The sequence below is a fragment of the Sorex fumeus genome, unplaced genomic scaffold (assembly GCF_029834395.1).
Source record: "Sorex fumeus unplaced genomic scaffold, SorFum_2.1 ptg000003l, whole genome shotgun sequence".
NCBI lineage: Eukaryota > Metazoa > Chordata > Mammalia > Eulipotyphla > Soricidae > Sorex > Sorex fumeus.
The window spans coordinates 48,960,131-48,972,730 of NW_026606060.1; the positions used below are offsets into that span (position 1 = coordinate 48,960,131).

Sequence of the window (12,600 nt, forward strand, 5' to 3'; positions counted from 1 at the left end):
TAATTAAATCATTTCATCATAATCATGACCATAATTTCATCCAGCAAGTACTCAACTTTGATTTTAGCCCTTATTAATGTTTATAACCTCTTTTTCTTTCTCTCTTTTCCTTAGTCGTAGCACAATAAGGATGTTTGAATGTGTATTACCCTCCAAGGTAAGCTTTCATATGGTCTTGGCATATGAAGCTTATAACTGCATAAACCATACAAAGCCTGTAGCGTATGGCATGATTTTCATTATGCAATCCAATGAAAATAGACTATATAAAATCTCTAACTTTATAGTTTTAATTTGTATTTCAGTATCTTAAAATTAACTGTTAACCCTTATCCATCCCAATGAACATCTGTTGACATGAAGCCAATTGTTGAATGGCATGGAGCATGAATTTAAAGCATTTGAAGTAGATGAAAATGAGTGATATTCAAGCATTCTGAACTCTGCATCAAGGAATGGACATGTACATAATTTTCTACCAATATGTGACTTGAACTCTTTTAAAAAGGAGAATGACTTACTCAACTTTGCATTCAAGAAGTTTTAAGAATGTTCAGATGGCATGCTGCTTTGGTCTGAATGTGAATTTATTAGCAAGTAGTAGAGCACTTTTTAAAGGGCCATGAAACTTAATGGCTTCACTGATTCTTTCTTGAAAGTGACTTTTTACAAAATTATGTAATTCATAAATCCTTCAAGGTAAGCCTGAAATTTTGATTGATATCTCTCTCACCTTCAGAATGTATTGGATGGGTTTTACAATTTTTAAAAGATATTTCTAGTTCTTGCACTTGGACAATGCACTAAAGGAATAGGACCTTTTCTTTCTTTTCCAATGTGCTCCAATTGGAATTCTATGCTAAATCTGAAAAAAAAAAGCTGTAATTCATATTATAGCACTGTAGCACTGTCGTCCCGTTGTTCATCGATTTGCTTGAGCTGGCACCAGTAGCATCTCCGTTGTGAGACTTGTTGTTACTGTTTTTGGCATATCGAATATGCCACGGGGAGTTTGCCAGGCTCTGCCATGCAGGTGGTATATTTTCAGTAGCTTGTTGGGCTCTCCAACAGAGATGGAGGAATTGAACCCAGATCGCCTCGTGCAATTCAAATGCACTACCCGCTGGGCTATCACTTCAACCTAGAGAGGAATTTAAGCTAAAATTGAGTAATAAGGGGAGAGGGGGAGGGAGTGCTTGCATCTACCTGGCACTTGCTTCTTCTAGATGCATAGCGCTTTCAATTCTAAATGCACTAAACCCAAGGGAAGAATTCCAAATAGGAACTTGAATGGATCTTTGTGACTAACTTGAATGTAATTAGTCCCATTTCCTGGCAGCTGTGGGAAGGACTGTTCCAGGGGGTTTTCATGTTGCCAGCCTTGACTTTGCCCTCCCCTTTCTGTCCTCTCCAGGTGGTCTTTCTTTCTGCAGACTCCTCTTGCAAGGTGTGCCTCCTAACATAATTGATTCCTATTTGCGAGACTTGCAATCAAGCAATCCCGAGGAATACTAAGGAATATTCCACGCCTGCGCTCTCCTTCACTGCCTTAAAATCGAGTTGCAAGGAGAAAGCCTTTTCTGTCTTTCCACCAGACACCCAAGTGTGGTCATTTTCTTTCCTCCTAATCTTGAAGAAAAAAAATTAAAAGTTTGTGCGGATTGCTTCATTAAAATTTGCCAACAAAATCTGGTCGAAGTCTGCATCTTGGTGGTTATTATCTTGGGCTTGGTCACAGAACCTTACCCTCCAAAAAAAGCAGACAAGGAATAAGTGAAAGCAGTCCTTTTAGTACAAAGGATTGAGCTATATGTAGATGCTTTGGAGTCCTCTGGACAAAAGATTACAGTCCCTGATCGTAGAATCCTGGAAACTTTCACTTCCACTCAGACTTTTCAAGCAGAACAGTGGTTCATTCCATAATCTGAGCCCTTGCTCCTGTGAATTCACTAGAAAGCCTTTCAGACTTTCCTCTCAGTCAACATAAAAACCTATTCAACAAATGGCACATTCAGCGGGAAGCATTTGTGAGGAAATGGTAATGCTATCGCTTCTGTGATTGGGGTAGGTGTTAGACAGACATGTCTAAGGTGTGGGTTGCTGGTCAAGCCCACCAGTGCTGAGGGACTCACAGACCCCTGGTCATGTAGGAAGTAGGGTTTGTTGAGGGTATCCATGGCTCCCTGGGTGAATGCTTGCTCACAGTTGATGAGCTGAGAAGCTTGTACATGGCCATCACCTTTTCAATCATGTCCTTCATGCAGCCTGATGCTAGAGAGAAAATTTCAGTTGAGGGAGTAGAGTCGAGGTGGAAGGTACCATAGATATTCTTTCACCCTAGCCTCCTTCTTTTCCTGTTGCTCTTTTGTTCTTGGAGCTCAATAGAAGTGTACCCGTACAGTCGGGCAGTTGTTTTGTTTTTGCTCCACACTCAGTGGAGCAGTGTTCAGGAGACCATATGTGGTAACAAGATTGAACCTAGGTCAGCTGTGTTAAAACTAGAGTTTAATCTCTGAACTATCTCTCCAGCTCCTAGACCAGCTTGTGTGTGTGTGGGGGGGGGGGGTGGACCACACCCAACAGTGCTCTGGGTTTACTCCTAGCTCTACACTCAGGGATCCCTCCTAGCAAGTTTGGAGTACGATATGGGGTGCCAAGAGCTGAACCTGGGCCAGCTGCATGCAAGGCAAACACCCTACCACTGTACTATTGCTCCAGCCCCTAGACCAGCATTCTTTTTTTTAGAATATTAATCAAAATGTTTTTGTAATTTTTTAATTTTATAAGATAGTCATTTAATTACATTTAATATTGTTTGAATATTAAATGTAATTAAATATTTTGACTACCTTATAAAATTAAAAAATGCCCTACCCGCAGTGCTATCAGGTAAACACCTGGAGTGATAGCACAGCAGGTAGGGCATTTGCCTTGCATGCAGCCAACATGGCCGACCCAAGTTCGATTCCTCCGCCCCTCTCAGAGAGCCCGGCAAGCTACCAGCTACCGAGAGTATCTCACCCGCAGGGCAAAGCCTGGCAAGCTACCCGTGACGTAAGCCAAACACAGTAACAAGTCTCACAATGGGCCCACTCGAGCAAATTGATGAACAACGGGAGAACAGTGACAGTAGCAGATTCAGACACCAATCCCACCACCATTACACCTTCCCACCACCAAATCACCAAGCCCCAATCCCTGTCCCAAAACACAACTGAAATAATATATTTTGTATTGTCTGTTATGAAAAATTGCTGAAAATGCTACAGAAACGTATCCATAGAGGAAACAGTGTGAAGATTGTTCTATTTTGGCAAGGGCCAATAAGACATTCTTTGGGAAATCAATAACATGTTAAGGTTGAGTGATGTGAGCTTTTGTATATATATCTGAAAATGTGTATATATGCATATATATATATATATTTCTCCTCTATGGTTTGTTGCCTACTATTTGAACCCCATCAAATGTGGTGTGATACTTATGGAGAATGGGTAGGTAGAGTCTCACCTACCCATGATGATGTGTTGCGTGGCCGCAAATGCGGCTACGGGTAGACCAGCATTCTTAAAGAGCCTCAGTGATACCCCCAGTAAGCAATGCAATCAAGTGTGCCACCCCAAGCTTCACTGAAGCAACAACAGAAGGAAGGGAAGGGGGAAGAAGAAAGTGCTGGCTTTGCTTTTTCCCCAGATCAGAGATGGGCCCAATGCCATGATGGTAGCCATGCCTGGGAGTGCTGAAAGGCAGGGACAGCGAAGAAAGGGATGATCAAGGTTGATATATTATTCTTGGGTAGACAAGGGGAAACGCAAGCACAAGACTAGGATGGTGGAGAAGGAGTGGGGCTGCGAAGCGATGGTACAGCGGGCAGGACATTTGTCTTGCATGCAGCTGACTTGGGTTTGATCCCCAATATCCCATATGGTTGCCTGAGCACCATCATCAGGATTAATTCCTGAGTGCAGAGCCAGAAATAACCCCTGAGCATCACCGGGTGTGACCCAAAAAGCCAAAAAGAAAAGGAAAAAAAAAAAAGACTGGTGGTTAATAATCCAGAGACAGAACCATGCTGTTCTGTCTTTAAGAATAAGGACTTGTATTTTCAGTATTTCTGAAATAATAATGTATGCAGTCCAATTTAATTTATGAAGTCTATTTAGATATTGGCTAACATTTTAAAAAAAATTTTAATAGTTGAAAGGATCACTGTAGCACTATAGCACTGTCTTCCCGTTGTTCATCGAGTTGATCAAGCGGGCCCAGTTACGTCTCCATTGTGAGACTTGTTGTTACTGTGTTTGGCATATCGAATACGTCATGGGTAGCTTGCCAGGCTTTGCTGTGTGGGTGAGATACTCTCAGTAGCTTACCAGGTTCTCAGAGAGGGGCGGAGGAATCAAACCCGGCTCAGCTGGGCCGGCCACACACAAGGCAAACACCCTACCACTGTGCTATCACTCCAGCCCTGAGAGGACCACAGCAAGAAATATTCAAGGGGCCATACAGTGACAGGGGTCAAGTCAGGGTCTCCTGTATACTAGGCATGTGCTCCAGCCCATGGACCTATCCGCCCCAGCCTCAGTTATATTTCCGCTTGATTTTCAGATCCCCTGTGGTAACCCATTCCTGACTCCAGTTGGCTATATTTTATGTAAAGTAAGTCTGGCTCATCTATAAAAACAAAAAGGACTGTATCTCTCTGTCTATATGAGACCAACAACAAATATGTAGCAGGGGCCATGGGCAGGGGGGTCAGGGGGCTGTAGCCTGTAGCAGGGTCAGAGCCTCTGAGCTGTTGTTGCCTAACTCTAACAGTCCTTGACCAAGTTATGATCAAGTTTGGTAGGTGGAGAGAGAGAGAGAGAGAGAGAGAGAGAGAGAGAGAGAGAGAGAGAGAGAGAGAGAGAGAGAAGGGAGGGAGGAAGGGAGGAGAGAGCCAGCAAGCAAGCAAGCAAGCAAGTTGATTAATTTACTTCCTCTAAAAGAGAACTAAATGGGTTCAAAGAGATAATACAGTAAGTAGGGCATTTTCCTTGCACATAGCCAACCTGGGTTCAATCCCTATACCACTGACGGTCCTCTGAGCCTTATCAAGGGTGAACCCTGAGCATAGAGTCAGGAGTAAGACGTGAGCACTTCCAGGTATGACATAAAAACAACAATAACAATAAAAACAACTAATGAATATTTTCATTATATAAATTAATAAGGGAAAATGCCACCTTTGCTAGAGACTGGATAGATACTGAATCAAGATCATAGGTCCTTCACCACTCACTCTTTTAAAAATTAGATTCTGAAATGTTCTGTTTAGGTCAGCAAATGAGTTCCTGAATTTAGATAAATTGTAGGTGGTGCTATGATCAATTCAGTGAGGAACCTAGAATAAGCCCCATCACACCTTCAAGGAATTCATAAAGCACCAAGTTCAGCCCAAAAAGAATGATAGCAACAAGGTAAAGGGAGAGGAGGGTGCAGGTGACATATTTGCAGCTGTTCATGTTTGGGACATCTTAGGATAGGGAATGGGGTGTGCACTGTAATTCAACCTTTCTAAGTTAAGGTAAGCAGGACTCTGGGCTCCCCTGAGCTCATGAGATGGAGAAATTTCATCGTGTTGAGGCTCTCCTTCCAGCCTTGGTCAACAGGAATCTTCCCAGGGCCTAGAAAATGAACAAAGTGTCTTCAGTCTGCCCTGGGGGCTGCAGAACTCACTGCAGTCCAGCCCCAGATGGTCCACTCCAGGTTGGACCATTCTCAAGCCTTTCGCCTCCTCCATGAGCACAGCTTGGCTTTTCACCAGCTAATGTGAAAGATGCTCTTTGCAGGAACACTGAGCCGTTCTCCACTGGACACCAACCTTGGGTTGCAGGGGTCTCTACATTCTGACTCCCACTCTGGCCTCCCACAGTCATGTTTCACCCCAGGGGCACAGTGGAAGGGCCTTGTGGGAACTCTTACCACACTCCTCCTCCCTATAGTCTGCCTCAAGTGTACTTTCAAAATTGAACAAAAGATTCACTTTTATCCCAAGCTTGAATCTTTCTGGGATTAGCTTCAAGTCTCAAGGAAGGCATCAGGGTCTGTGCCCTAAGGCCCAAGCACTGGCATTGAGACTACCAGCTTGCCAGGAGGTTAGGAGGAGTTGGGCCATGTGACGAGAGCTTGTACAGGAGGCCCGGGCCATCTGCCCATGTGAGCCTGAGACCCCTTGTGGGTGAGCAGGGAGGGAGCTGGGTTGCACAGGGAAGACCAGCAATGGGCTAGGACGTTCCGCCAAGTCACCTGTGAAGACTAGTAAGCTCCAAGGCTAGCCTTTGCACTCATTATGAGGGTGCCTCAGTAAAGGCACGAGGACTCAATGCTATCTATCAGTCTCTGTAGCTTTCTGTGTAACTTCGAAATATTCACATCTACCAGGGTCACCCACTCCTCTCTATGCCTTTGCCTGTGTCCCCTCCTACCAACATCTCCCTCACTTCTCTATAACAGCTTCCCTCCTCTTCCCTCTTCTCCACACCCAAGGCCTGACCCCCCAATTCCATCACCAATGCAGTTCCCCTGAATGGAATTCTGTGTGTGTATGTGTGTGTGTGTGTGTGTTTTTGTTTTTGTTTTTTTGTTTTGTTTTTTTGGGTCACACCAGCGATGCACAGGGATTATTCCTGGCTCTGCACTCAGGAATTACTCCTGGAAGTGCTCAGAAGACCATATAGGATGCTGGGAATAGAACCCGGGTTGGACACGTGCAAGGCAAACGCCCTACACTATGCTATCGTTCCAGCCTCTGAATGGAATTCTTGAACTATTATTTTGATCTTTTTCCCTATGAATAGGAGAAGAAACAGCACTAATACAACCAAACTTCATGGCAGGCGGAATGAGGAGAGAGATTTTTTTTGGTAGCTGAAAGGCACTGAAAATTTTGGGGTAGCCTCAGGGCATTCTCTGCACTGGAAATTTGGGGTGGCCTCAGTGCATTCTATCCACATACAGATGTGTTAAACCATATCTGTGAACATTTCGTTTTGTTGAAGACTACTAATAAGTCAATCAGAAGGGACATGGAGAAAACCCCAAATTCACACCAGAAAATAAAACCAAACTTTACCATTTTATCCATTCACTCTCTAAAATGAGTCATTTCAGAGCCAGTGAGATGGTCCAGCTCAGGGAAGGTACTTTCCTTGCATGCAGTAATCTGGCTACCAAGCCCAGCACGTCAGAGGTCCCCACCCAAGCACCACCAGGGTGATCCCTGAGCACAGAGCCAAGAGTAAACCCTGGGCACAGCTGGATGTAGCCCCTAAACTCAGAAAGAAATTCTTAAAAATAAAATGAAATGAGTCATTCCTAACTGGGACTCTGTGCTGGATTTCCTTTCTTCAACCAGGCTTATGTCAAAGACTCAGGGTGGTCACATGTGGTTACTTATGTAACCCTTGTGGCCCAATGTTGATAGCAGAATGGACTTGAGAAACCTCCCCTAAGCTCCTGGAACAACCAGTTCTCCAAATTGAAAAGGCTGTTGGCACCCTCCAGAGTTGCCCATGCGCTCCCCCTGTCCTTGAGTGCACTAGCCTCAGTAATCTCTGGCCTAGCTCAACTGATTTTCTCTCTGCAGTAGAGAACCAGAGACACACCCTCAGCGCCGCATGCAGGGGGTGGGAGGTGTCACGTGGAGTGTGGATGTGGGCACTGGCTGGCTGGAGCATCTTCTTGTTCTTCATAGATAAACACATAGGGGGCCCGAAAGATGACATAGGAGTCAAGGAAAGTGCTTGCCTTGCATGCAGCCAAACTCAATTCCATCCCCAGCACCACAAATAGCCTCCTAGTATCACCATGAGAGATCCCTGAGCACAAAGTCAGAAATAGCCCCTGACCACTGCCTGTGTGGTCCCCAGAATCTAATTAACTAAGGAGTGAATTTATTTATTTATTTATTTATTTATTTATTTATTATCAAATCACTGTGAGATATGGTTATCAAGCTTTAGTGATCAGGTTTTAGTCATACAATGTTCTAACATCCATCCTTTCACCAGTGTACTACTTCCCACCATCAATATCCCCCATATCCCTCCTGCTACCCCCAAAGCCTGCCCCCACCCTCTCCCCTACCCTGCCTGCCTCTATGCCTCTAAGGTACTTTTCTTCTTTGTCTCCTAAGGAGTACATTTTTAATGTAAAAAAAAAAAAAAGACATATATAGTCATCCACAAAGAAGGGTCTTTTTTCCCTACTGCCACCTTCTTACTCTCAGAACCCAAGAGAACATCTTGAAGACATTACTACACTTCCATTGAAAATCCTTGGCTTAAGATGCCAAAGCTAATGAAAAAATAATAATAATTTAAAGGAAACTAGAGAATTACTGAGGTTTCCAGCAAGGCGGTGGCAGGGACAGGAAACATGATTGTTGACTGTGTAAGAAATCGCCCTTGGACGAGTGGGACCAGGGGTAGTTGGAAAGGAGACACATTTCAAAAGAAACCAGAGCTGGTTTGAAGTCATGTGGTCATTTGGAAAATTCCAGGCTCTAAGAGGGCCAAATCATGTAACTTCTTCAGGCTGCAGGATGGGGTGCTACTGGGCTGGGCTGGCCATCCCTGGCCATGTCCAGATGTCCACGAGGGGTCATCGTCAATTCAATAGCTCTCTGTGAGCTAGGTGCCCAGCGGGGCTGTGGAGAGGCCACTGGGCATCAGGACAGCCTCACCGGGGTGAGTTATTTTTGTGCACTTCTGCAGAGCTCACGCAGAGGGCTCAGGAAACATTGGCCAAAGAGACAAGAGGGAGAAGTTACACCCCGGGCTCTCTCTCCCTTACTCTAAGTCCTCAGACCAGAAAACTTAGACTCCAATTCCAAACCAGCCTTTGGCAGCACTGCCGTTCAATGGAGAGAGTAAGAAGTAGATGGCGAGGTATGGCAAGAAGGGGTCCTGGGAAAGCCAAGACCAAAGGGCTACAACAAAGCAGAGGGAGGAAAGGCAGACACATTGGATATCCTGGTAAAGAGGAAAGGGCAGCCAAGAGCAGCAGACAGAATGAAAGCCAGAAATAACCTTACCAGGCGAGGAGCTAAACAAAGACCAGAGAAACCAACAGTGGTAAGAAAAAAAAAGCACTTAGAGGCTGGAGCCATAGTACAGGGGTAGGACTTTTTTTTTGCCTTGCACACGGCCAACATGGGTTCGATTCCCGGCACCCGATAAAGACCCCTGAAACTATCAGGAGTGATTCCTGAGATCCAGAAGTAACCCGTGAGCATCTCCAGGTGTGGAACCCCCCCAAAAAAAGGGAAAATAAAAAGGAAAAATCACCTAGGTTTTCAGTGATAACACAGTATGCAGGACATTTTGCGTTGTACATGGTTGACCCAGGTTCTATCTCCAACACCCTATATGGTCCCTTGGGCCTGCCATGAGTGATACCTGAGCACAGAACCAGGAATAAGCCCTGAGCACAATTGGGTGTGGCCCAAGAACCAAAAGTCTAAAGAGTGCCTGCTTGCCAGAGCATGATCTGTCTACTCCTCAACCTCTCCAACCCCTGCTACCTTCCTTGGTCACCAAGAAGGAAGGGCAAGACCTTTTAGCGTATGTTCACTTGGTGTCCTTAGATCCTTATACTAAGGGTTTGTTTACATAGAAAACACATGGCTTTATTGGTTTGCTTGCTTGGTTTTGCTTTGGGGCCATATCTGGCGGTGCTCAGGACTTCCTCCTGGTTCCACACTCAGGGATCTCTACTGGATCTCAAAGGACCATAGTGGGTGCCAAGGATCAAACCCAGATCAACCTTTTAGAAGGCAAGTGACTTGCCTGTTGTACTCTATCTCTGGTTCCCAAAACAATTTTTTCTTCCCAGAGATACAAAGAAGATGGTGGAGCTAGTGATATTCTAGTCTGGGAAGGATGATCTTAATGTCATCAATAACCAACACCCTGCCCAAGAGTAACAAGTACATTCCCAATACATCAGCAGAACTGGAGAGATGGTGCCAGAGGTAGGGTGCTTGCTTTACATGCAGCTTTACATACTCCAGTTCAATTCTTGCCACCACATATGGTCTCGAGCATTGCCTGGAACTACCCTAAACACAAGACCAGGAGTGGCACCTATCATCACCTGGTATAACTTATAAACCCAAAGATAAAGCAAAACTCATACACTATAGATACTAATGTATGCTAGACAACTGAATAAATGTCAGTATAAGTAAAAAATAAAATATGTAGGGGCTGGTAGATAATACAGCAGGTAAGGTTCCTAACCAGCAGACCTAGGTTTGATTCCGCCACCACATGGTCCCCCAAGCATCACCAGATGCATATCTAAAGCCCCGGAGTATAGTCCCAGAGGCCCCCAGCACAAATGGGATGATCCAGGTACCCCCGATTACTGCAGGCCTCAAGCAGCATTGCATTCTTGGGCTCTCACATTGAGCCACTTGTCCTGCTGGCTGAGAATCCCTGATGGAGTCCCCAGAATACCTGAGCACCGTTTGGGGACATTCCCAACCCAGAAAATAGAATTTCAAATTGAATTTTGTTTTAATAAAAATCGAAACATAAGATAGAGAAGCTTTTTTTTTACTTTTTAAAAATTTTATTGAATCACCATGAGATAATTACAAGCTTTCATGTTTGGGTTACAATCACACAATGATCAAGCACCCATCCCTCCACCAGTGCACATTTCCCACCACCAATATCCCCGGTATACCTCCCTTTCCCACCCTCCCCCTGCCTCCATGGCAGACATAATTCCCCATAATCTCTCTCTACTTTTGGGCATTATGGTTTGCAATACAGACCCTGAGAGGTTACCATGTTTGATCCTTTATCCACTTTCTGCACACCTCTCCCATCCCAACTGATTCCTCCAGCCATCTTTTTCTTAGTGATCCCTTCTCTATTCCACCTGCCTTCTCCCCTTTTCTCATGAGGCAGGCTTCCAGCTATGGAGCAATCTATCTGTCCCATGTATCTACTGTCCTTAGATGTCAGTCTCATGTTGTGTTGTTTTATACTCCACAAATGAGTGCAGTCCTTCTACATCTGTCCCTCTCTTCCTGTCTCATTTCACTTAGCATGATACTCTCCATGTCTATACATTTATAAGAAAAGTTCATGACTTCATCTCTCCTGACAGTTGCATAGTATTCCATTGTGTAGATGTACCAAAGTTTCTTTAACCAGTCATCTGTTCTAGGCTACTTGGGCTGTTTCCAGATTTTGGCTATTGTGAACAATGCTGCAATGCACATATAGGTACAGATGTCATTTCTACTGTGCTTTTTTGCATCCTCTGGATATATTCCCAGAAGTGGTATTGCGGGGTCATATGGAATCTCAATTTCTAGTTTTTGAAGAGCTGTCTGTATTGTTTTCCAGAAAGGCTAGACTAGTGGGCATTCCCATCAAGAGTGAAAGAGTGTCCCTTTTTCCCCACATCCACACCAGCACTGGTTGCTTTTGTTCTTTTGAATGTGTGCCAGTCTCTCTGTGGTGTAAGATGACATCTCATTGTTGTTTTGATTTGCATCTCTCTGATGGCTAGCAATGTGGAGCATTTTTTCATGTGCCTTTTGGCCATTTGTACTTCTTTTTTTGAGGAAACTTCTGTTCATTTCTTCTCCCCATTTTTTGATGGGGTTGGAGGTTTTTTCTTGTCCAATTCTACTAGCGTCTTCTATATCCTGGATATTAATCCCTTATCAGATGGGTATTGGGTAAATATTCTTTCCCATTCTGTGGACTCTTTCTGTGCTTTTGTCACTGTTTATTTTGAAGTGCAGAAGCTTCTTAGTTTGATGTAGTCCCATTTGTTTATACTTACTTTCACTTGCATGGTCAGTGCTATTTCATCCTTAAAGATGATTTTAGCTTCAATGTCGTGAAGAGTTCAGCCTACATTTTCCTCTATGTACCTTATGGATTCATATCTGACATTGAGATCTTTAATCCACTTTGAGCTGACGCTTGCGCCTGGCATTAGACAGAGGTCAGAGTTCATTTTTTTGCAGGTAGCCGTCCAGTTTTCCCAGCACCACTTGTTGAAGAGGCTTTCCTTCTTCCACTTCACATTTCTTGCTCCTTTGTCAAAGATTAAGTGGTCAAATATTTGGGGGTCTGTGACAGAATATTCAACTCTGTTCCATTGGTCTGTAGGTCTGTTTCTAGCCCACTACCCTGCTGTCTTAATTACTATTGCTTTGTAGTACAGTTTGAAGTTGGGGAGGGTGATGCCACCCATCTTCTTTTTCCCAAGGATTGTTTTAGCTATTCGTGGGGGTTTATTGTTCCATATGAATTTCAGGAGTGTTTTGTCTATTTCTTTGAAAAATGTCATGGGTATCCTGATAGGGACCACATTGAATTTGTATAGTGCTTTGGGCAGTATTGACATTTTGATGTTAATCCTCCCTATGCATGAGCAGGGGATGTGTCTCCATTTCCTAGTGTCCTCTTTTATTTCTTGAAGTAGTGTTTTGTAATTTTCCTTGTATAGGTCCTTCACCTCCTTGTTTAAGCTGATTCTGAGGTACTTGATTTTCTGAGGTACTATTGTGAACAGGATTTTTTTAAA

General features: G+C 44.1%; 1 protein-coding gene across 1 annotated transcript in view; it reads left to right on the top strand.

Annotated features, from left to right (window-relative positions):
• Window positions 1-1,649, top strand: part of MYBPC1 (myosin binding protein C1) — an 88,408-nt gene extending 86,759 nt beyond the window's left edge. The window contains exons 29-30 of the mRNA XM_056115731.1: window positions 115-157; window positions 1,415-1,649. Of these exons, the coding sequence (XP_055971706.1) occupies window positions 115-120 (6 nt within the window). The 3' untranslated portion in view covers window positions 121-157; window positions 1,415-1,649. The remainder of the gene's footprint in view (window positions 1-114; window positions 158-1,414) is intronic.
• Window positions 1,650-12,600: the final 10,951 nt, after the last annotated feature.